At 50.0% G+C, this 23,389-nt stretch overlaps 11 protein-coding genes across 11 annotated transcripts; 5 read left to right on the top strand and 6 right to left on the bottom strand.

Annotated features, from left to right (window-relative positions):
- Positions 1-47: 47 nt before the first annotated feature.
- Positions 48-298, top strand: PPTG_23482 (hypothetical protein; the record flags this gene model as incomplete). The annotated part of the gene is made up of 2 exons (XM_008910908.1): positions 48-212; positions 278-298. 2 exons carry the CDS (start codon positions 48-50, stop codon positions 296-298), a joined length of 186 nt encoding a protein of 61 aa, XP_008909156.1.
- Positions 299-2,540: 2,242 nt separating this feature from the next.
- Positions 2,541-2,771, top strand: PPTG_23481 (hypothetical protein; the record flags this gene model as incomplete). Its single annotated transcript, XM_008910907.1, has 1 exon — positions 2,541-2,771. The coding sequence occupies one exon, from the start codon at positions 2,541-2,543 to the stop codon at positions 2,769-2,771; it is 231 nt and encodes a 76-aa protein (XP_008909155.1).
- A 651-nt stretch (positions 2,772-3,422) lies between these two features.
- Positions 3,423-3,518, bottom strand: PPTG_23480 (hypothetical protein; the record flags this gene model as incomplete). The annotated part of the gene is made up of 1 exon (XM_008910906.1): positions 3,423-3,518. The coding sequence occupies one exon, from the start codon at positions 3,516-3,518 to the stop codon at positions 3,423-3,425; it is 96 nt and encodes a 31-aa protein (XP_008909154.1).
- Positions 3,519-5,064: 1,546 nt separating this feature from the next.
- On the top strand, positions 5,065-5,976 carry PPTG_14324 (hypothetical protein; the record flags this gene model as incomplete). Its single annotated transcript, XM_008910905.1, has 2 exons — positions 5,065-5,150; positions 5,772-5,976. The coding sequence occupies 2 exons, from the start codon at positions 5,065-5,067 to the stop codon at positions 5,974-5,976; spliced, it is 291 nt and encodes a 96-aa protein (XP_008909153.1).
- A 1,090-nt stretch (positions 5,977-7,066) lies between these two features.
- On the top strand, positions 7,067-10,986 carry PPTG_14323 (hypothetical protein; the record flags this gene model as incomplete). Its single annotated transcript, XM_008910904.1, has 1 exon — positions 7,067-10,986. A coding segment is annotated over one exon (3,818 nt), but the record flags the coding sequence as incomplete, so codon positions are not given.
- Positions 10,914-11,783, bottom strand: PPTG_14322 (hypothetical protein; the record flags this gene model as incomplete). The annotated part of the gene is made up of 2 exons (XM_008910903.1): positions 10,914-11,248; positions 11,309-11,783. The coding sequence occupies 2 exons, from the start codon at positions 11,781-11,783 to the stop codon at positions 10,914-10,916; spliced, it is 810 nt and encodes a 269-aa protein (XP_008909151.1).
- A 141-nt stretch (positions 11,784-11,924) lies between these two features.
- Positions 11,925-12,932, bottom strand: PPTG_14321 (hypothetical protein; the record flags this gene model as incomplete). The annotated part of the gene is made up of 1 exon (XM_008910902.1): positions 11,925-12,932. One exon carries the CDS (start codon positions 12,930-12,932, stop codon positions 11,925-11,927), a length of 1,008 nt encoding a protein of 335 aa, XP_008909150.1.
- A 931-nt stretch (positions 12,933-13,863) lies between these two features.
- PPTG_14320 (hypothetical protein) lies at positions 13,864-14,586 on the bottom strand (the record flags this gene model as incomplete). Its single annotated transcript, XM_008910901.1, has 2 exons — positions 13,864-14,218; positions 14,309-14,586. The coding sequence occupies 2 exons, from the start codon at positions 14,584-14,586 to the stop codon at positions 13,864-13,866; spliced, it is 633 nt and encodes a 210-aa protein (XP_008909149.1).
- Positions 14,587-15,343: 757 nt separating this feature from the next.
- On the bottom strand, positions 15,344-19,483 carry PPTG_14319 (hypothetical protein; the record flags this gene model as incomplete). The annotated part of the gene is made up of 11 exons (XM_008910900.1): positions 15,344-15,403; positions 15,463-17,632; positions 17,698-17,751; positions 17,818-17,886; positions 17,961-18,065; positions 18,135-18,203; positions 18,272-18,343; positions 18,423-18,494; positions 18,564-18,707; positions 18,783-18,857; positions 18,921-19,483. 11 exons carry the CDS (start codon positions 19,481-19,483, stop codon positions 15,344-15,346), a joined length of 3,453 nt encoding a protein of 1,150 aa, XP_008909148.1.
- Positions 19,484-19,681: 198 nt separating this feature from the next.
- PPTG_14318 (hypothetical protein) lies at positions 19,682-22,148 on the bottom strand (the record flags this gene model as incomplete). The annotated part of the gene is made up of 3 exons (XM_008910899.1): positions 19,682-20,680; positions 20,765-20,896; positions 20,961-22,148. 3 exons carry the CDS (start codon positions 22,146-22,148, stop codon positions 19,682-19,684), a joined length of 2,319 nt encoding a protein of 772 aa, XP_008909147.1.
- Positions 22,149-22,334: 186 nt separating this feature from the next.
- Positions 22,335-23,372, top strand: PPTG_14317 (hypothetical protein). Its single transcript, XM_008910898.1, has 2 exons — positions 22,335-22,456; positions 22,524-23,372. The coding sequence occupies exons 1-2, from the start codon at positions 22,397-22,399 to the stop codon at positions 23,277-23,279; spliced, it is 816 nt and encodes a 271-aa protein (XP_008909146.1). The 5' UTR covers positions 22,335-22,396; the 3' UTR covers positions 23,280-23,372.
- The last annotated feature ends 17 nt before the right edge of the window (positions 23,373-23,389 follow it).

Raw genomic sequence — 23,389 nt, 5'->3', positions numbered from 1 at the left:
TGATTATAGACTCCGTGGGTGTATTGACCACAGAGGTCCTTAGAACTATGCGTCGGTGGCACGCCGTCGTTAAGAACGTGGATGCTGTTAAGAAGGCGATGCGCTGGTTAAATCGTATTGAGTTCCACTTGGACAGCAGCGAGCACTTTCGCGTTCCTGAGGATGCCGATCTTGAGGACCGACTAAAGCAACGTCCGGTTTCTTCGATGAAGGTATTTCGTTTTCCATTCCGTATATCTACTTCCTTTCTAACTTTTTTTTTAAAATAATTTTTAAGGTTGAGCTGCATTGCTGGTAGGGGTGCTTTTGGAGATGCTACAATGGAAATGCTAATGGACAAGTTGTTTGAGCCTCGCAGAAACGTTGTCTGCGTTAAACCCACGCGATTGGGAGTTGTCACAGATGGAGTTATTGCTCTCAAGAAACCAGATCTGATCAATCTGTTTGAGGGTATTTCCTCCGTATTTGTACTAATTCCTTTCCTTTGTAATGGCATGCACTGGTGCTCCATTATGGCAAGGTTGTCAACATCGGAGGTGTTTTACTACGACCCGATGTTATCGTGTTTTGGAAACCAAGCTATAGCGGTGGCTAAAACCATCCAGCCGCTGCTTTCTCCTTCTGGATCTACAAGAGTTCGAGTTCGTCCGTACATTTTCAGTCTGCGTACTCAGACATATAGCTACAATTGCGGTCTATTTGTTTTAGTGGCATTTGAGATGTTTTGTGGTGCAAGCTCTCCTGGCGTACGCAGGAGCCTGGGCCATCAATAGACATATTTTAAATCGCCAATCGTAGGCCAAAAGACATATCAAAATATTAAATTTGAACAGGTTGTACATGATGGAGGTAGACCAGATATCATATTTAGATTAAATACGATTGCCAAATCAAACAAAATTTATCTAATGAACCTAAGTACGAATCGCGCTTTAAGACTATTACTCGATAGGTGAACGTCTTAGCTATCTATTGAGCCCACGTGCGTCTAATTTGGTTGTGGTGACGCGGAGGTAGAGGTCGGCAAAAAAAATTATCTCCATGTTGGACGGGAAAACTCCATTCTTTATTGTTGATCTAGACGTAAAGTTGAGCAAGGAATCCATTGATGGTATTCATTCGATCTATTTTTGAGTCTAACGTTGTGAAAAGAGCAATTAAATAGAGTGACTTCAAATCCTAAGGGGTATTTTTTTTTGTGAAATTTTGACTTCTGATCATAAATAACATTGACCAACCGTCTGCTCATACTGGAGTTACATCATCATCAATCTGCAGTTTTTTGTTTCTTTGCCTGGGGACGTGGTGTTTTGGCAGTCGGGGCCTTTTTTTACTTCACATGCGCTAGTGCGTCATCATAGATTGGCTCGGAAGTGTCATCTGCGCCCTCTCTTCCGCACTGATCTTGATTTCGCTTGGCTGCTACAGTCATTGCAGCACGTTGTGTACGCCTCGCTTTCTTCGCAGCCTTCGCGTTTTCTTTCTGTCGGACAGTCGGCTTCTCCTACAGCGGGTGGTCGCGGAATTCATCAGGAACGTAGGGCCGAATAGATTGGTACATCTGGGCAATCTTTTCAGTGTTGGGGGGGGGGGCAACGTTTCAAGATGCTCGGTCATCATTCGAGTGACCTTTTCCTGTGGTCGTCGAACGCAAAAACCGCCCCCGCGACAGCTTGATTTTGTAGCCGGCCGAACGATGGCTACGTGAAACTTCTTGCTATGGCGGCCTGACAAAGCGTAAGAGTTTTGGGGACAAGACACGCGACGGCTCGAGTAGCATCAACGTGGGCATTTTTTTTCAACCCTGAGCAACTGTGACGGGGTCACACGGCACCTTGCGCTGAGGAAGTAGGCTTCCAAGAGTATACAAACTCTAAGTGAACGACAATTCACATGTCCCTGGTCTGAGGGGACGAAGTACTCAATTAAGGGTACGCTTAAGACTGAATGTATTTATAGGTAAGCTTAGCTCGGTTCCTAATACAAACTATAAGTCACCTACAGAAACTATGTAGATATGCAATGATTGGCTCCTAGCGCCTCTGGTACCATGTACCAGGTATTACAAGAGTGACAGGTCACTCTTCATGTAATTTGGGTACACTGGGGTTCGTACCCCGTTACAGCGACAATAGGTGGGTATATATTGTAGCACTGAATACCAAAAAAAGCTGCCTCAAGTAAATGACAGCAATTTGGTTCTTCTAATCACAGATAAACTGACTCTGCAACTCGGGCCTGTACGCCTGCTGTTTTTGCTAATTAAACCGATTAGATGTATCCACTGCCAAACCTTCCTCACTATCTATGAAAGCATACGAGTGGGGATTGCGGGTGCACATTTCATAGAGCGTGATACAATTGAAAACTCCAGATTGGTGCTGCAATGGAACGACTTGGCCATTTCTTAGTAGCATATGATATTGATGAAATATCTCAACGTTATCAAAGTTCGTAATAAGCTAGGCGAGTTGTTGACGTGATACCGTTTCTTCGTTGTTCGTTTTTTCGGGCACGTAAGCTTAAAATAGCTTGGAAACATGGATAAGTATGTAAACGGTCCTCCATTCATCATGATGATCACTGGAGATTCCACCACATATCCTCTTCTTAGTATGTTCTTCATATCATACGTTCCAAATGAAGACAAAACGGATTTTGAAGAGGCAAAAGTAGTGGTGATTAAAGATGAAGAGGATCATGAAGAGGGTGAAAAAGATTTTCTTTCCTGTCCGGTTTACCATGAGACTATTCTGGTTTCGGACGATTGAGAATGCGAACAAGCCATAATCAGATACAAGCATCTGTGTCTTACGAACAAAGCCGGACTCATCATCCCGCCCGTTGTCATTAGCTAACGGATAACCTGGAGCATCCATATCAGCAGCGGAGAATAAAGTACTGGCGAAGATGAAGACATGGAATCTCGGTCATCGTGGATTCGGACCATTGCCCGATCGGCCTCTGCACGGTTCCTGATACTTCATGGCTAGCGTGTGCTCTCTTCAGCGATGTATGTATCAGCCGGTGGCTCAACGAGGCTATGTCGAATGGGGGCTGCTCTATTTGCCGCATTTTTTCGCTCGTAAGGTGATACAAACTCTGTATGTGTTAAGAAGAACAAAAACAACAACAATGTTAAAACAGGACCTGTTCTGACGGATTAATGTCATCGCTCGTCAATCCTCACAACATTCTCACCTCCTTCATCCTCTAAATTCGCATCACCAGCTTGCTGTTCATGCAGCTGACCCAATTCATCCTTTACGTCGTCCTGATCATGGTCAGAAGAGACAGAGTCAGCAAGATCGACGTTGCACTTGGCCTCTTAACCCGCTAAGTTGTCAATGATATCGCCTCGTGACGGTGCTAACGCATCACCTAATTTTATTTCTTCTTGTGTCTGAGTTTACGTCTTTGCGCTAGGCAATGTCGTGAAGAAATGACAGAATGTTGTTGTCCATGACGATCTTCGTCGACCCGTCGGTCAGGCGGATTGGGCCCTGCGACGACGGCATTGGCAAACTTTTCTATGTCGCTATCGGTGGCGAGCGCATCCTGGTTAAACTCTGCTGTCTGCATGATGTGCTCTGAGAACATGCCCCAGCGCGAAAATATCCCAAAGCATTGCACCTTGCATTTCTTGGTCTAGTTGTCGATGTGCACGCTGTAAGTCATATCCGCTTCAAGGACTCGATCTGTAACCGCGCGATCCGCTCGTCTGACCTCATCTTCTTAGCCTCTATATTGATGGTCTCAGAATGCATCTCACGTTTAAACTCCAGCTCTAGCATTCTCGCGCTAGAATCCGCTTTGCGATCTTATGCAAGTTTTTCCAGTTTCATCGTCAGCGGTCGGCTATTAGTCGCTCGCCCTCCATCACGCGCTCCCGCTTCAAGCGCCGATCTTCGCCTGGCTCTGCAGATAGGAGTAGAATCTGGCTCAATCCAAATGCTCGAAGCAATAAACAATCAAAAAGAATTTTTTGCTAATTTTTTGCTGATGGCATTTTGGGGAAGTTTGCCAAGCGAAACCTCATTACCGAAGGCGTCGTGAAAGCACAAGTAGTATGTTTTTGCACACTGTCCGCGTACTAAAGTAAAGAGATTAAAACTCTTCATCATCGTTGTAAAAGAGGCGATCAACCACTGCACCGCTGAACATGTTCACACTTTACAGCACTGCTTAACGTTTCGAACGTATAGACCTCCGAACGATGATCATGCAACACTGCTAGATTTCAACGTGACCATCACCTGCGGCGCCATCCATTGCTGCAGTGGTGCAACCCTCACTACGGTTCTCGTGCAACCATTGGAGAATTTCTAATGTGCCCATCGAAGCAACACAGCCCATGGCTTTGGTAGTGTAACTCTCGCCGCAGGTCTCGTGCAACCATTTGATACCCTCCAATTTTTTTTCTGAAACGGCATTGTCCATCGCAGCAAAAGTACAACACTTGTCACTGTCTTGCTTTATGAATCCATTCTAGTATGTCAATACTCTCGCATGCCGCAGCTACAACATCCATTTCACCGCATTATGGCTCCGGAATCTTATCGTGGAACCACTTAAGAACGTCGAGGTTTCCACACTCCATAGCACATTTGATGGCTTTGCTCAAGAAGCACCATGTTCGTGCGGCCATCGTACTTGCTTTAAGGGAGCATATTTAGCAACACAGTTGAGCGCGGTTCGGCGTAAGGATAGAGTATCTCCATCAGCTCACACAACACATATGAAGCCACGCACATTCGGAGCTATCGGCGGTAGACGACTTCGTTTACCATCTCACAATATCCACTTTTTGCGCGGGTTCCGCTTGAGCACATAACCGCTTCCATGTCCATACAATCAACAACAATACCGGTAAGAACCTCCTGTTGACACAGATTTATAACCATGTCAGAAACCACGGTGTCGAATAGAGGGAGATGCTTACCTGCATCGGACAGTAGACCGATGTGAATATCAAGACGGATGATGCGGCAGTAGCTTGAATTGTTGTTTCTGCTGATGCACAGAAGAAGAAGAATGACGGGAGCGATGGAGACAATAAAAAAGATGGACGAGAAGGAGGAGGACGACGACCACAAGCAGAAGGAGGACGACGACCACAAGCAGAAGGAGGACGACGACCACAAGCTGCGGTGCTTGTTGCCTTGGTGGCGTCGCCCACTGACGCCGTCTGGGAATGGATGACCAAGCACGCGAACGATGTGAAAGCCGGCAACGCCGTTAAGAGTATGCACCTCGACTGTGGAAAAATCAAAGCCAAAAAACAGAAAGCATTACGACAAATTCCTGTGCAAGTTGAGACACGAGCGGTTCAACAGCCTACCTGATCACTGGTGATTACTAATACATTTGTTTAAAGATTTTGTGATGCCTATTTATTGGTATCGTCGATGAAGACCAACTATTGACGCGTACGTAAGTACTGTATTTTGTGTCTGCGATCTCTTGTGTGCATTCTGATGCTGTCTCGACTTTACCGTGTTTGCTTCGTTAGGGAATATTATCAAAACGGATCCGTGCTCCCTTAACTTGCAACTGAAACTTGTGTATTATACACGATAATGATACAGTAGCGAGTAGCCTTTTCGTAACGTAATAGCTCTGTGGTAGCATGTAGCCTTCACGGAGCAAGTAGCTGTGCCGTAGCCAATGACGTCATTGCTCAGAGCAAGTGTTTGCACCACATGTTTGGGATGGCTGGCTACTGTGCCCCCCCCCCCCCGCCACCGAGATGAGTACGAGCGCGCGTACAGGGATCCGGCCCGCGTGGACACGCCGGAAGGCGCTCGAATCTACCTGATTGAGCTCTTGGAGGCGGTGAACGCGAAGCTCACCCCGATCGAAGATCAACTCCAGCGCCTAGAAGACAGACAAGATCGACCGTCTGCACATGAGGTCGATGGAGTCGCTATCTGGAACGAAATTCTCAACTGCGAGTGTATTCAGTCAATCTCTTAAGTTGAACAATGAACACTCGATATCCCCCCTTTCTTTTTCTTTATAAAACAAACCATGAACTCGATCTTCTAAAAACTGTACTCGAGCTTATTTCGTTCAGTGCTCTGTTGTATTAAACAGTTTCGTTTTTTTAGTTTTCGATGTCTTGCGTGAGAGGCCAAATGTGATGTTTGGTAATGCTCCAGGCGCTAGTTGAGTTTCCACTAGAAGTCGTATACCTCGAGTGTCATGCAGATTGTGATGCTTTTGGCCAGCCCACCGCCATCAGGATGGTTGCTTACTAAGGTATTCCAGTCGAAGCCACCAGAAATCTAAGAATCAGCTCATTTGGAGGTGGGTGGCACCAAGGCGAGCTTATTTATGTTTCAGGTTGGTAATGGAACACCTTAACCCAAACTCGTCGGTGCGAACAAAAAAAATTTTAATTGGAAACCGTGGCAATTACAAAGTTAAAAACACAATCGGTTGCAATTACGTTAAGTTCGAACAGATAGTTATAGTGCCGCCTGAAATCCCACACAAAATCGGGACATACTTCCTTCTAAGTTAGTGCACCATTTTGAGAAACTTCGGAAAGTCAACTTTGATTTATAGTATCCGCGTCAGTTTTTTTTTTAAAAAATGTAAGGCGACAATTTTAGCACTAAAGAAAAGGCGCCAGTCTGAGCTATTTTTGAGATAAAAAACAATACCATTCTTTGTAAGTGGAGCGAAAACGTAGCCCATGGTAAGAAAAAAAAAGTCGGGTTGGGAAGGGTGTTAGTTTAGTAGATATTGCTTGATCATGACGGCTTCGAGAATTTCCCTTCGCCGCTGGTTCACGTTACTTAGATAGTTTGCATTGAAATGCCGGATGGTTGCCGCTTGTTTTCAGAGTGCAGAAAAAATATTAGCCAATTATACCTCTGGAAATGAAACTACTGTGATTCTATTGGTTGGGTGAATCTATATGAAACTGATCGCTTTCTCTGAAATTGGTTCCCAAGATGGGGTCATCTCACCAGAATAAGTTACACTACAGTAGTAGCATTTGTTTCTGTCATTTACGGTAAGTTGGTCAAGTAAAATTTCCGCCAATCATTTAGCTTCACGATGAGTGAGCATCCGAGCTCCAATGGCGTCGACATGGACGCCGAGTTGGCGCAACTTCTGCTCGAGCAAGAGCAGTTTCTCAACCAAAAGAAGCAGCCAGCAGCTAAAGTATCTCGACGTGGAGGCCCACCAAAAGTTTCAGCGTCTAAAACTCCGCAGAAGGCTTCCGAATCGACCCCAGACGAGAGTCCGCAAGTGCTCAAGGGCGTCGTGGAGCGCCAAGTGACGCCTGTGGGTCAGCAGAGCTTCGTATTTACCCCAAAACCCTCCGGTTTCCCCTCTGTCAAGCGGCGTGGCCCCGGTCAAAGCCTCTTTGGCCGTAGACGTCGCGAGGCGAAGGCTAAAGAGCAGGAACAGGAGAAGCATGTAGACCAGGAGAGCAAGGACATAGATGCAGCCAACAAAGCCAAACTACAGGAGATGAGTCCCCAGGAGATCCTGGAGGCGCAGCAGGAGCTACTGAGGACGCTGGACCCAGAATTGGTCAAGAAACTAAAGAATAGGAACAAAAAAGAGAGGAAGAGGGAGGAGAATATGGTCAAAACACGAAACAAGGTGGCGATTGGAGAGTCCATAATGAAACATGACGAGGGGAATGAGCAGATCCAAAAGGAGGAGAGGATCAAGAGTCTGGCAGCAGTTAAGACGGAGGAAGAGCTCAAAGAACAAGCCAAGCTGCTGCCAGCCGAGGAACGTGCGAAATTGGACTGGACGCAGACCACGAAGAAGGACGAGAAAGTTGCTAACGGCAAGAAAATCGATCTTCCAGTGGCTGAAGATGCGACGCTGGAGCGGTTTGACTTGGACGGGAAGCTGTTGGAAGCGACAGATGCTGAACTGCCAGTGCACTCTGGACTATTCCACCATGGTGATGACCCGGATGCTGCGGGATATACACTACCAGAGCTTTTGCATCTTGCACGCAGTTCTGTTGCTAGTCAACGTGCGATGGCTCTCAACGTTGTGGCCAAGATCTTGCACAACCGACAGCTGCAGGAACGAGCGGGTCTTCGTGTGACCCCGCGAGTGCTGCCTCGTGACATGGCGATGACGCTACGAATTGTTCTGGACGACCAGAACTACACAGCATTAAGTGCTGGTGTGTCTGCCCTACACGCATTCATTGTGCCTGTCGAAGATGACTCGGATGAAGACTTTTTGTCTGAGTTAAAGTACGCTACTGTGGTGCTTCCTCGTAGAGTTCATCTGCATCGTAATGGAGCTACAAAGACGACAGATCACTCACACGGAGTGGAAGAAGTGGTTTATATCGACACAACTGAGGCTGACGATGGAACAAGCATCAGTGACGAGGATTTAGCGGCTTTGGACCCTGTACAAGCGCTACTTAGCATGGATCTGGGCACTCGACTTCGGTATATTCTTGAGAGCATCCAGTTACCCGACCAATACGCGACCGAGAAGATGCTAGACATCCTGATTGCAGTAGCTCGTCACTCTCCACGTGCGGCTCACGAGATCAGCTCGAACGTGAGGCTTCTCAAGCTGTTGCAGCAACAGTATGTCGAGAATGAACAGGTGCTGACGTTCCAAGAGGGCAACATCCGATCACTACAGCTGTCACTGAAAGCTTTGGAACTTGTGAGGGCGCTCTGTCAAGGCCAACGCAGCGTGGCGTCTGCGCTGATAGCTAGTGGATTGGTTCAGAGCACCAAGGGCTTCTTGGCACTGAAAGAAGTCCCTTCTGGTGACGTGGATGAAGCAGCTGCTGTTCTGTTTGGGAAGATGCAAGTCGAGAGTCTTCGGATTTGGCGGATTCTTCTCGGTTACGGACTGGATTTCCACTGCTTCGCGTACCTCTTCCCCGCTCTCGCGAGCTTCATGCAGCATTCCACTGATGCCTCAACTACCCGGAACGTGGCGCTGTTTGCTGCTTTGGAATCTTTCTGTGGTCTGGGATCCGTACACGAAGCGCAGCATTATTTCAACCAGTTGGGTTTCTTCCTAGATGCCGCAAAGGATGAAGCTGTTCGGTGCATTCGGTCGTTGTTGGTAGCGACAGATGATAGGACTGTTGCGCTGCTCTCCACGACGCTGAGATTCCTCGCTGCTGCTAGTGCTCATGCTACGAAATACAACCTGGAGACTGCCGGTCTGGTCGAAGTTTTGAAGCTCCTGCAGTCAACTGAAACTACGCGAGAACTGCTTCCTCGTCTCAATGATACAGTAACGAAGCGGGATCTGCTGGTAGCCATCGTTCAATTCCACCGACAGATCGTCAGCAACGGCTTACTCTCCGATGATATGGATGATGACGACATCGTGCAGACTTTTTCGCGTCAAGTGAAGACGCCTCTGCTTATCGCTGCGACGTCCGCGGTCGCCTCGTCTTCTACCAGGTTCAGCCTCACTTTGATTCAAGCATGTGAGCTCACTCTTGTTCTGGGAGATTTAATCGCAACAGGTCAGAGTGATGTCGTGAACTTTAACGCTGACTTCGTACAGAGCGTGTACCACCAGGCTCTGATCCTTGTGGAGCGTCTTGGCGGCGGTGGAGAATTCTTGACAGCGCGGTTATTCGCTGGTGTCTTGTTCCATCAGAGTACACTACAGTCACTCGGTGTTTTTAGTGAGAAAGCTGACGCAACGCGCATGAGTCGAGTGTTGACTCCCATCTATCAGGCTCTAGTGAACGCCACGTCCGAACAAGAAGCACACTCGTCGCATATCTTTACGGGCGTGTCAAGTGTCAACAAGTTTTCGTACCATTTGCGTCTCCCTCAAGAGGAACAAAGTTACATTCCCAGTAACTTGCCGCTGCCAAGTTTCTGGATGGTCTCTCCTCTGTCACGTATCGAGTACAACAGCACTGAAAACGGTAAACCGTCGACTGATGTGGGTCCGACCCGTGCTCAAAGTGACGAGATGAAGTTGATCGTGAGCGCTACGTGTCGGTTTGTCTTCGAGTTCGAGCGACTGGCTCCATCGATGGCTTCCATCCCTTCTATTGCCGAGCTGAGACCGGAAGACAAGCTATTCCACTTGATGCACGTGCTCTTCGCTGGCAGCGACGTGCTGTTCGACGATCACGTGGACGCTGCACTTCGTCAACTTCTTCCTAAGCTCATCAAGCCAATTCTTCGCTCCGCAGACTCAAAATTACTGTACGCAGGTATTTTACGGAACCTCAAGCGCTTCCAGAGTCTAGAATCTGGACAGGATCTAGAATCGTCTAAATCTTCGGTGTCTTTTTCGTCCGATGAGCAGCAAGTGTTAACGTTCGTGGAGAAACTGGTGGCTGAATTCACGGCTTCGTCTTTCGGTAACTCGCACTTTGCGCAATGTATGACGTTGCTGTTGACTGGCGATTTTCCCTTGGAGTTGCGCAAGTTCGTGTGGAAGGAGCTTCAAGAGGCTCATTTGTTGCACACACTCGCACCTTTCGAGGTCTCTAGTGTGGAGTTGTTCAAAAGATGCACACGAGCTGTATCGACTGATGCCAAGTTGCTACAATTCATGCAGCAGGCGGTGTGCAAGAAGCAAGTGTCGCCTACTCGTGGGGCGTTTGCGTATTCTGTGGCCATTTATTGCATTGTGATCTACTTGTTCGGTGAAGGAGGCAGTACTATGAGCTTCGCACGTCAACAATTCGCTCAGACACTCACGACGGAGGCATCTCCAGTCATTTGGGGGCATCTTCTGACCTACAACGCTAATGACTTGGCGTTGCTTAGTGAAAAGTGCAATAGTGTGCTAACTCAACGCGTGGATAAGCTTCGAACGCAAGCTGGTTTGTCATCGGACCAGCTTCTAGCGTTTGAGGCCACTGTGTCGTTGCTTGAAAGCACTAAATAGACAAAGCACAACTCTTCTATTGCCTTGTGTTACACTAATTTGGGTGTAATTCTCCGTTTCTTGTTCTTTCTCTCAGTATCAATCGCACTCTTGACCACAGGCGACACTTTTGCGTATTTGAAGTAGAGCAGAGGACGCACAGTGCCCTCGCTAGTGTTGGCCAGACCTCGGTGCCATACACGGTAGTCCATGACGATCGGTGTCCCCGCTTCGACACACGCCGTAACACTCAGAAGATCTCGATAACCGTCAAATGCTGTTCCACGAGCTCCGTTGTCATGAATGTGCGACTTTTTCTTCATCTCGGTGCCTCCAGTGTCGTCCGTGATTGCCACTAACGGCACAAACACGTTGAGGCGGTCCACTATTCATAAAAAAAGTTAGTAATATATATCCACAAATATTATTTTCCTAAATAACTTACCAGGTTCCTGAACGTGTTGGTTGCGGTGAACTCCATCCAAATGCCAGTTCTGATCGTCATCTCCGGGTTGCGAGAGTACACAGCCGATGTATTCAAGATGGTATTCATCTGGTGCGAAGAGTTCCTTGAGCACTGGTTGCCAGGATGTAGCCATGTCCTTGAGCAACTTCATATCCACGGAGTGAACAGCTTCCGCTGTCTGTGATGTTAAGGGCCGAGTCTGGAAGGCAGAAGTGCTCAACTGCATGTCAATCCGACCGCCTTCACGCACGTAGAAACCTGGGAGACGCTCAGCATTTTCACGGAGTTTCAAGTCCAGTTTCTTGTTGGCAGCTTCGGTAAGGAATTCCTCGTAGCGGTTGAGAACTTGCGTGCGTAGTTGCTCCACAACGGACGCTGGGACTTCGTACGTTGCAACAGGCAACGCCACAAACCCATCGGCATGAACACGACGGGCTAATTCCGCAACATCCATGGTCTCCAATAATTTGTGAAATGTAAACTATCTGTCCATACAAACCACAAGATAAAAGATGCTTAAATGATTGAGTCAGTGAAAACTGAAGCAACAAATTATCTTATGACGCTACTTGGACATGCAATATTTCCAGCAACTTTAGCGATGTGACTGTGAGCGCACCATGCCTGCGTCTTCCTCGTTGTCCTTGGCTGGATTGGAGATGAAGGAGAAGTTTGGCTCCGTGTGACGATCCTCTTCGTAGTCGTCGCTGGGCTCCACGTTTTCGCCCACTTCGTGTGGCGACGGCAAGTACACGACTTCACTGGAAGACTCGGTCTTCTCCGACTTCTCCGAGTCGTTGTGTTCGTCTTCTTCGTTGTTGACACAGACAACAGTGCGAGTGTCCGAGATGCCAACTTCCTTCTGGTTGGCAAGGTGAGCCTTCAGATCCACACCGATAAACTTGCCCAGTGTAGCAACAAACAACCGCTTGCTGCGCTGGCAAGCAGGCCACGCCGAGGCAATTCGCACACAATAGTCGAGGAACGTCTCGAGCATTTGAGACCGTTCCTGGACGTCCTGGAGACTCGGAGGGAACAGAGTGCGACGTGGGAACTTGACCGCAGCCAGTTGCTGGTACGTCGACTCACATTCAGGACATTGAATGCAGCGAGGACGCGTCAATAGTTCCACTAGCTCTGCTCCGGCGGAAATCGACGGTTCATCATCCACTCCAGTCAACGTACTCTTGCGAGATGGCAGTCGACCACGACACGTCTTGAGGATCTCAAGCAGACGTTTGCGTAATAGGAAGAAGCTCTGGAAGCGCTGGATGCAACGAGCTCGCAGTTGCAGCTCGGGGACGGAAACGTCCATGGTATAGCGCACATGCTTGGACTCTGTGGGGCCGCGAACAACGTAGAGACCTGCAAACTGCACCATTTTGTCCTGGCCGTTTAGATAATGACTCTCGGGCATGCAACCCCCCAACACGGCGGCCGACGCGCTAATCTCGCGTGCTCGAATGTCGGCGGCGACTTTCTGCGCAACGGCGTGCTCCAGTTGCGTGTTCGTCGAGTCTGGCTCCTGCTGGCTTGGGTTCGAGCTGAGTGGAACCGTAGTGGCGGTGCTCAGCGGTTGGATGGTGTCCACAACGACCGGCATGGTGCGGAAAATGACTTGGAACTGCAGATTGAGACTGCGCGACTACGAAGTAGAATCAAAGTGAAGCCTCGTCCTGCGTGGCTCCAACTGTGGTGTGTGGTGCCGCTCGGCAGAGGCAGGACGCCTCACTTGCCTTTCCACCGAGCGCGTTTTCCTTCTTATTGTCCATCTGGATGTTGCAAGTGACAAGAGAGACGATGACCAGCTCTCGACGCGCGGCATAGAGCCGTAGAAACGGCATATTTTCGCTGGTTGCTCAGCAACGTGCTGCGCTCTAGCCTGCCAAGGCAGGTAAAAAAAAAAACTCTCTTGATGTTATCATGTACTTAACTGCCCCAAAGGCGCCACCTGAGCCTGTAGCTCACTTCTACATAAGCTACTATGAAACTATGAACTCATGTAGGTGCTCAGTTGAGTTGCGTGTCGTTCGGGCTGTAAATGCATGTTCCGTTCCGTTGTCGTAACTTCGCGCAAAAACTGAAGCCATGTTGCAAGTGTAGGTTGAAGCGGTTGACACTGCACATCGCAATCTGAAGTTTTTGGCGATAAAAAAAAATAACCTGTAGGGGCATGATGCTTGCCACTGCCACTGCCTACCACACAGCCATACGAACAACCAGAAAGGCAAATGCAAAGTTATATGCAAGTGGCTAGCTACCCCCGTCTTGTCCTGCTCATATGATACAAGAGCAAGGCCACGACGCGCTCCTCAACACGCCGCGGGCCCCACTCTCTCGATATTTACTCTCTTCGTTGTTTGAATTCCACGGCAGTCGCTGCATCGCCAACCAGCCTGCAGTCCGTCGAAGAGACTCGGCCAGAGCGTTTGTCATTACGAAAGTCATTCTGACCAAAGTGTTCCAGCTTCAAGGCAAGAGCCCAATTTGCCACGCTGGAAGAAACTCTCTGCAGTATTTTGATTTTCCACCTTTCAGACTCCCAAAAAGTCCATGGCAGAAGACAGAGCTTGCCGCGTACGAACTGTCGCCGGTTTGGCGTCTTTGGGGTTCACAGTCGGGTCCAGGAAGCCATTGGCGCTCTGCTGAGCACGCTGTGAATCCGACTGCAGACTGCGCACAATGACAGCCTCGTGTTTGCGTTTCTCGCTCTCCTCGCGGCGGACTTGCTTCTCGATGTCATATTTCTTCTGGTGCATCCGATACAGCTCCTTCTCAGCACGACGGAGGCGCTCCTCGGTCATGGAGCGACGTCGCGTCTCCTCCTCAAAACGCGCTTCCCACGTCTTGATCTGTTCCTGTAGTTCCGCCTTCTCGTGTTGCCATCGTCTGTCATACCAAATCATGTTTTTTTGTTATTTTTCCACTTTTTTTTTTGGCATAACACGACAGGGCGGCAAGATTGTTTTTGCCACTTACTTTTCATCTTCCGCCTTTTGCGCGTCCAGTGTGATGCGGTCCAGCGCCTCCTGCTCGAGACGCCGCTCCAGGTCCTCGTTCACGTACTCGAGGTCGTTCTGGCGCCGCGCCTGCGCCTCCACGAAGCGCTTGGCGTCCGCCAGCTCGTTCTGCAGTCTCTGCACCAGTTGGCTGTCGTTGCGGTGCTCGCGCTCAAAGAGCGGCACGCTGTCCATGTCTGTGCGCTGGCCAAACGAATTCCCCCAGTTGCCAGCGCCCGGAGCCTGCGTGCCTAACATTCCGCTCCTCGTGCCAATTTGCCCACTGGAATTAGTGGAACTGAAGGAAAGGGGGTCTGTTCGAGTGGGGGAAGTTTCAGGATGCGGTTGACACATTGTAAGCCTAGCCCGCGTCACCCATAGTGAAAGCAAGTGCGCAGTGTTCTGGTGCAGGTTGGCGTGCTCATCGTTGCAAACTCGTCTTCAGGCTCCTGCATTTCCACGCTGGAGTCTGGGGCCACATGGCCAAATCCAGCGAGAGTCTTGTCTGGATGTCTTGTTCTCGAAATGGCCGGCTGCGAAGATAATTATTTTTATCCGCTTATTCTTCGGAGTGACCATTCTTCTGAGTCACGGAGTGATGGCGACGGTGTCATCTGCACTGATGCGAAATATATTGGTGGACAACTTGAATGACAATTTCTCTTCTTGCTGGAAATAATTCTTCAACATGGCAAATCACCTCGAAAGATTCGCTGCGACGCTAGGATGGGGGGCACCATGCAGCCATTTGAATTCGCGCGCGAACGTTCCGACACGTTGCATCATTACCAACTCACCCAAAGTTTGGGCCAAACTCGCTGATATCTACGCAGCACTTCAACAGCAGTTTGCACAACGCTTTTTTTTTTCTTCTTGGCACGGCAACAACAACTTGCACTGCAAATTGCGGTCTGCAGTTGCAGATGCAGCGTGCAAAATAGTCTCAGATTACACCAAGTTGGTATTGTTACCAACAGGCAACGCTGGATGTTACAGACGTCTGCCATCTTGACTTCTACAGCCGGTTGTCCGTATCGGCGATGCTACCAAACATCGCATCAGCTGAAACAATGCCCTGCACACAGAAACAGCGTTAGACAAGGTTGGTCTTGCCACCAGCGTTGACAGACGTACCATCGGCGCATACCGCACACCATCGAAGGTGCGACCATGAGCTCGCACGGCTGTCATCAGCGCCACACTCTCGTCTTGCTGTTGCACAGCTTGGTCACCCACGCACAATTTCGGTATTTTCTTGTAGAGCATACGCAACAGCGCTGCACCAACGCACACGGCAACGACCAAGTCTTGCCAGAAACCTTCGCACTCGTACGTGAACCACGAGCACTCGATGCAAGACGAAGCACCAGGTGCAGCATCAGAACCTAGAGGACACGGTTTACACTTTTCCCGTCCTTTTTCTGATGAAAAGGTGCGTCGACGACACAATTCGCACTTCAAAGCGCCACTTGTGCTTGAATACGACCCGATGGGGCATGGCACACACACTCGCTCATTGTCAGTGATAGAGAAAAATGTTCCAGGTGAACACGCCAGGGCTCGAGTTGAGTTGAACGGAGGTTCGAGCATCGATACGTTCACCATACTGAAAGCCAACGCGCCTTGGAACAGATTCGCACGACCAAACTGACGTACCAGAGCGTCTCGGAAAGAACCTGAGCTCACCAGATCTGCCAAGAGATCGATGTCACTCTCTCGCCTCTCTTTCCCATCGCTTGATCCTTTGAGTTCATCTAGTAAATCGTCCAATGCACTTTCCGCCGCTTCGGCTGCTTGATGAATGGCATCACCAAACTCCTTCTCCAACTTGTTATCTGCTTGTAACTTGGTCGGCAATGGGCTGCTCGTCTCCACTGCAACAATAATCTGCGTCAGTTGCGTTACATCGGACTGTTGTGTCACTTGTAACACGTGCAACGGACGACTTGAGCCCGAATAACTTGTCAGTGCATCCGTCCAGGATTGAATCAGTACATCGATCGGTAATGCTTGACCATCTGTAGTATCCACGAGGTCGTGCTGCTCAATTCCTGCCAAGTCCAAAGCCAAGCGAGGCCACTTCACATGATCGTAGATCTCTCCAGGTCTGGCCAAACTGCATTCAACGCCACCAGGAAGAAAGCTGAAGGAAGGAGGCTGACATCGAGTGCACTCTTTCGAGCCACTATCTGCAGCAATGTGGTTCGAATCACACAGCTCTGCTTGGACTGCACCTTCAGACTGGACGAACGACCCAGGAGGAGCCATCTCACAATACGAAGAGCCGATGCTGGACGCGAAGCTGCCTTTCGCACAAGATGGACACATTCGAGAACCCATATCTGCTGCAAAAGACCCAGGTGAACAAGGTTGACAAGTCCTCCACTTGCCATCGTTGAACGTCCCTGGTTGGCACTGTACTGGCGCCGTCGCAGCCTGAAATCCCCATCCAGGAGCTGCAACTGAAAGACACGTATCAATGCCGACACCTTCAGCCACAGTTCCGTTCTCGCACTCGCTGCATTCAGTCTGCGCCGCTGCACTTGTGAATGTTCCTGGACGACAAAGCATACAGGTCTTGATGTTGACGTCGTAAAAACTCCCTGGAGAGCATGGAGAGCACTTGACGTGGCCCAGTTGAGGCGCGACGTACCCAACCGGACATGGTTTGCACTCCACCGATCCAGCCTCGTCTTGATACGAGCCTCTCGGACACATTAAACACTCTGCCTCGCCCTCAGCGTGCACGAAGGTTCCAGCTGGACACGAAGCACACACTGTCGCTCCGGTTGAGTTGAAATGCGTTCCAACAGCGCATGCAGAACAGCTTGTAGAGCCCTGAGCTGCTGTGAACTCTCCTGGGCTGCACGGATCACACGATGTCGCTCCAACACTGGCTGCGAATGTCCCCGGTGGACACGGCGTGCATGCAGGTGAAGCACTTTCGTTAGCAAAAGTACCAGGGAGGCACGATCTGCAGTTGGCAGCTCTCCCATTCGACGTAATATCCGGAGTAGATCCTGGTGGACACGAGCGGCACTTCTGGCCAGTGCTCGAGTTCGAGTACGAGCCTTCGGGGCATGCAACGCAGAGCTCAGTAAACGCGCTTGCCGGGATCATTTGGTCCGAGTCGTCACTTGCATCAGTATATTCTAGACTTAATGAGTTCCTGGTAGCTCCGGTCGACTTGATGGTATAGCCATCGCCACAGACGCAAGTGAGGTTGCTTGGCAGCAGCAACACGGCAGGTATCGGACACAACAGTCGATTGCCGTCAAAGTCGGCAGGTTTCGCTAACTCGTGTCTGGACAGATGCGGTGTTAGAGGTTTTGCAACGAGGTCAGAGTGGCAACGTCAACTGTATCTTACAGTGATGGAGGAAATTCCGGAACGAGCCCACTGAAGACATTGGTGTGAATATTGCTAAGTGGCAGCAGAGAACTCAGCAATACAAACCAAGCATAAGCATGGAGACCAACTACAACTTACAAGCGTTGCAGCGCGGACTGGTTCGCTATCAGTGGCAGATCACCCGTCAGCAGATTGTTGGAAACGTCACTGTCATCGCAACCAGTACAAGGCGTAGTCAGAACAATTCATAGCTTTTAAGATAGTCTCAAATCGTAGCATACACAATAGCTAGAGACGAGTTCTCGTCGGGATCGTGTGGGTCTTCTCGTCCCCAGAGAGAAAGTTGCGGTGGGATCGTGCCCGTCAGAAGATTGGACGACATATCACTGCACACACATCGTCGTGATACTTGTTAGACAAAGTCCTGTCTTCAAACTGCGTGAACCGGTACGTACAGAGACTCGAGGAACTGGAATACTGGCAGCTCTGGGAGGTCTCCATTAAATGCGTTGTGGCTGGCGTTGCTGCTTTAATGAATATCACTGGATTAACGAGAAAGAACACACTGAGCACAAACGGAGCTCAGACGTACATGGTCCGTAGGAATCCGCTGGCAAACAAGTTTTTTGGTAATTGTAGCTTAATTTTGTTGTTGGAGATGTCTCTGTAAAGTAAGGAAGTAACAACGAAACATTAAATGTCAAACAATAGCGGAGAACAACGCACACCACAGGTTTACGCACAGGTGTTGGAGCCGATGAAACGCGTCGAAAAACTGGAGTGTGGAAGCTGTGAGGTTGTTGCTCGATAAATTTCTACGTCACACATAGACGCTTTTGTTATGTGCTGAAGGCCCGCTAGTGTTCCACACGAAGCCGACTTACATCTGTTCGAATGCATCATTGCCGGCCAAAGACGACGGGATGTCCCCTGTTAGCTGGTTCTCCGCTAAGCTTAGCATTCTCAGCATCGTCATATCGCCCAGCCAGGCAGGAATCTCTCCGAAAAGCTGGTTTCCCGACAGGTCGCTAGTTCGCCAGCACCACACGAAACACCGCACATCGGTCAGCGTTTATCGACCGCTTCCAAGGCACACACCTTACAGCTGCTCGAGCGACACCATGACGCTCAGATCGATCTTGGCTAGCTCACAATACAATGACTCGTCTGGAAGATAACTACAGCAGCAGCTCTGAGTGCTAGTCTGGAGCATGACCATTGGACAGAGGTTAGAGACGTACATGTGTGTCACCGTGGTCGGATCTGTGAAGGCGTCGCAACGAAGTCCTTCCCATGGCCACAAGAACTCAGCGTCATCGTCTTTGGAGCTCCTGTTCGTATAAAGTATACGGCCAGTGCATGGGTGGGTTGTTACGCCATGCGGACAAAATGCTGTACTCTCGTTCGTCTCACGAAGATACAAGTCGTCATCGTCGCCAGTGCACCACGAGCGCATGGCTGCTGATTCTTTCGTGCGGCAGTCACGATACATCTGCATCAACGCGTCCATTTCCACCGACGCCAGCGGATACGTCTGATCAACTTCTTCAGTGGGAGCTCCGTCGTCCGCCACCTCTTTCGCTGCTTGTTCTGCCAGTTCCTTCAAGTTGATGAATGGAGACAGCATGTCCATGATTTCATCGCCTAGGCACCAACGAACAAGTGCTGACAACATAAACAACAGCGTCAAACTCGCAGTCCTCGTAATCCAAGTCATGACCCTGCTTTCTTGATAATGAACTTTGCTCCAAAGTCCTGGAAACCAAAAAATAAGAAGAAAGGCAGAATGGGGACAAGCCACCATCAGCGTAAGAGGTAAGCGCAAGTAATCTACTACCTTGCGGGTTAGCTGTGATTGTGAGTTGGTCGTCTCAGGGACGATTGAGTCTGTAAAGGTACATGGAGGCGTCTTCGTAACATTGAAGCAGACTAGATCACACTTCGTTCCATCGGCTTGTCTGCTCTCCTGGGTCCATTCGCACAGAGTACAACATTGTCAGGTCTAGGAGTGCTGGAGCGGGCTAATTGGCTCTGTCAGCGGTCTGGTATCGTGCTTCAGCTGGAAAGGTTTGTTCTCTGGAACAGGGCGTGCATGGAAAATCATCTCTTTCTGGCGCAAGCGCTTGATTTCCTCTTCCTCTAGTTGTCGCTCTTGTTGCTCTCGTTGCTGCCGAAAAGCTTCTTCTCGTTCGCGACGCTCTTTCTCTGCTGCTTCGAATGCAGCGCGTTCTGCTGCTCGACTTTTAGTTGCCAGCATGGGGGACTCGGTCTGTGTAAGAGGTCTGGTGCTGGCTACAGTTTGGACACTGTCGGACTCGAACACGGGCATGGGCTTCGCCCGAAACGTTCCTGACGATTTCAAACGCTCTTCTTCCTCTCGCCGCTTTTGTTCCAAGCGCTCACGGGCGTGCTCAAGATACCGCTCTCCTGGCAACTCGAACGGCTTCACTTCAGTGAGTGGTTTGGTGGAGCCCTCAAACTTCGCAGGTGTTGCGGCCACACGCATGGGGTTCGCTCTGAACTGGTGCTGCTTCTCTCTTTCTTTCTTCTCGGCTTCGAGCTTCCGACGGAAGTTCTCCTGATACTCTCGATGGCGCTGGATGCTCTTAAGCGGTGGGGTTTCAGGGATCACAGGACGTCGGATGGGAGGAGGTATAGACTTCTGAGCGGTCTGACCTGTTTGGCGCGCTTTCAGCCGCTGTTCTCGCTCCTTGCGGTGGCGGTCTATCTCAGCAGATACGGACGCAGCACGCTCTGAGGCACTTGGACGGGTTACTGATCGTGCACTCGTCGGCAGCTTGGGCGATGTCGGCTGTGTTAAACGGGCTTTACTGTCCGATTTGGCTGGTGAGTAGCGAGGACGCGATTTCGGCTCGAGGATGCTCCTCTTCAAAGGCCTCGCATGGAACTTCTTCGCCAGCTCCTCCGCGTCGTGGTCGACAATCTCGATCGGGCGATGTGCTGCTGCACGTCGACTCGTTTGTAGTTGTGGAGTCATAGGCTGGTACACGCAACAAGACGCACAACGTTAGCTCACTAGCTGAAGCCTGAAGACAAACTCCATTGAGAAAGAAAGAAAAACTACCTGTGTAAGGCCACCAGATTTTGAGCGCGTATAGCTCGGAACTGCCGGTTTCTCCTGTTCACGGGACACTGGCGCTGGTGGTGGACGCTGTGCTGCTCGGGTGGCTGTTTGGAGCTGCGGAGAATGCGGTGTCTAAGGTAACGAACAGACAAGTGTTAGTTCTAGATATCACATCCAATGTTCACTAAGATCTCACCGTGACCATGTGTCGAGTCTCTCGATGTGGTGGCAACGGGAGCGAAAAATCACGAGTAAGCAGCTTCTCCGCAGCAATGGGTGGACTAGCTTTATCGTGTCCTGAATCGCTCCCTTCGCTTCCACTGTGAGCACGTCGAATCCGATTCTCCACCGCGAAATGCGGAGTCTGCGGGATCGTCAGCTGCTTTGTCGATCGCTGGTGGACGTTGGTCGGCGGTCGCTGCACTTTTGTCTTCTCGTGAAACTCTCGAATCTTGAGTTTCTCTAGCTGCAAATGCAGTCGCTCTTCCTGAATTTTCAGCAGCTCTCGACTCGTGCTGCTCATCCGAGACACATCGTTCGGGTTCGTTGGTCGCGTCTTGGTGTGTAGCTTTGGACTTCTTGGCCGAGTCACACGGTGGGGCTTTTCCTCCACGGGAATGTCCTCCATGTAGCTCTGCTCCCTCATCCTCTGCTCCGCCTGCAGTCGTCTTAGGTACGACTGCGTGGGCTGCATCAGCTTGGACGAGACGACTGGATCCCGGGCCCTGCTCTTCGTATTGTCCTTTAACGCCGCAGATGACGAAGATGTCTGTGAACTGTGAGGAGAAAAGTGACCTCCATGAGTGGAACTGTGTGTAGAAGTGTCCAGCTCATGGAGTAGATACGAGGACGTGGCGGAAGACTGAGATGACGACGCGTAGTGTCTGAAAACTTCCTCGAAGCTCTCCTCCCTGTCGTCCAGCAAGTTGCTCCTGTTCAGCACCGTCTCCACGTCTTCCTCTTCTGGTCCAGCCATGGTTGTGTCCAGCATGGCCTTCTCCTCCATCTCCTCATCATTATCTTCCTCCAGCGCGTTATTATTATTATCTGAATCTTCGTAACTTTTACTTAACGTTCTTGTTACAGGAACTGGCGGCTCTGTTGATACGTCGTTCTTATCGATAGTGGAAGGAGAGCGCTTGAACATAGCGGCTGGTGGCGCGGGCGACGAGAAGTAGCCGTCCGCGTTGTTGACGTAGCGCCGCTCCAGCGCCGGATTCTTCAGGTCGTAGTAGGACGGAGCGTTAAAGTGGAAGTCTTCATCGTCGTCCTCGTCCTCGGGCGCGTCAGTCTCGGGCTCCGCACTCTGCGGTACACGCAGGTTGTTGTCCGCGTGCTCCTCCGGCTCCAGCGCCTCCATCGTCGTGTCTAGCAGCGTCGCCATCAGCGCGGACAGTGCGGAATGGTTTAAAAAAACTTAAAGCTGAACAATAATAAGCTTTATCACATTATAAAGACATTTTTGTATGTTTTATATTAACACGTTTAATTTGCTTGCTTAAGCCAAATTGCGTTAGGTAGGGATTGAAAATGTCAAGCATCAGGTTTCATTGATTCACTAAATGGTATGCTGTTCCACAGGTCAGGGTATAAGTTTTCGTGATTCATTTTAGCAGTTGACGTGCGGTAGCAATGGTCCACGTCCCGATCCGCGCCGTTCGCTTCATCCGCACGGCATCCAGCAAAGCTCTGGTACGCTTCATGACGGCATTTTGATTTCTCACGCTTAAGCTAATTATTTACAATTCTGTATTACCAGCATACCGTGCGTCGCCAAGGAGAGCCGGGCACCCTCGATTGCCGATACTTCTTCTTTGACAAGCTCGGACGCAAGCAGTCGCCTTGGCACCATGTGCCTCTCTACGCGCCCTCATCTCTGGAGCACCCTCAGGAAGTTGATATCCCTGCCATTTTCCATTTCGTGAATGAAATTCCAAAGGGTTCGCGAGAGAAGATGGAGATCGCAGGAGAGGATGAATTTAACCCCATCAAGCAGGACGAACGCAAGGGTGCTCCGCGTTTGTACCACAGCGCATCACTGGTCAACTATGGCTGCCTACCGCAGACCTGGGAAGACCCGAACCACGTGGATCCATCTACTAAACACGGAGGAGACAATGACCCGATCGACGTGTGCGAGATCGGCAGCCGTGTAGCTAGTATCGGAGAGATTTACCCCGTTAAGGTGCTCGGAGTGTTGGGTATGATCGATGGTGGAGAAACGGACTGGAAGGTGATCGCGATCAATGTGAACGACCCTCTGGCCGCTGATATCAACGATCTAAGGGACCTGCGCAACACGCCGCTGCACGATGTGATCTCCCAAGTGCACCGCTGGTTCCGGGACTACAAGATCCCGGACGGCAAACCACCCAGTGACTTCGCCTTTAACGGAGAGGCACAATCAAAGGATTTCGCTGTGGAAGTGATCCAGCAGACCCACGAGAGCTGGAAGCAGTTGGTTGGGGACGAGCTGGCCTTCAACTCGAAGCTCTGGACTCGCACCAACGTTTAACGCACAATTGAGCTAAGAATGTGCATAGACTCGTAGCAGTTCCAGGTTTCCGTTCATTCCCCAAAATGTACGTCACCTCCTTGACTCCCGGCTTGCTTTTCTTCTTATTT

Source organism: Phytophthora parasitica (genome assembly GCF_000247585.1).
Source record: "Phytophthora parasitica INRA-310 unplaced genomic scaffold supercont2.39, whole genome shotgun sequence".
NCBI classification, from domain to species: Eukaryota; Oomycota; class Peronosporomycetes; order Peronosporales; family Peronosporaceae; genus Phytophthora; species Phytophthora nicotianae.
This window is presented reverse-complemented; position numbering and strand designations above follow the sequence as displayed.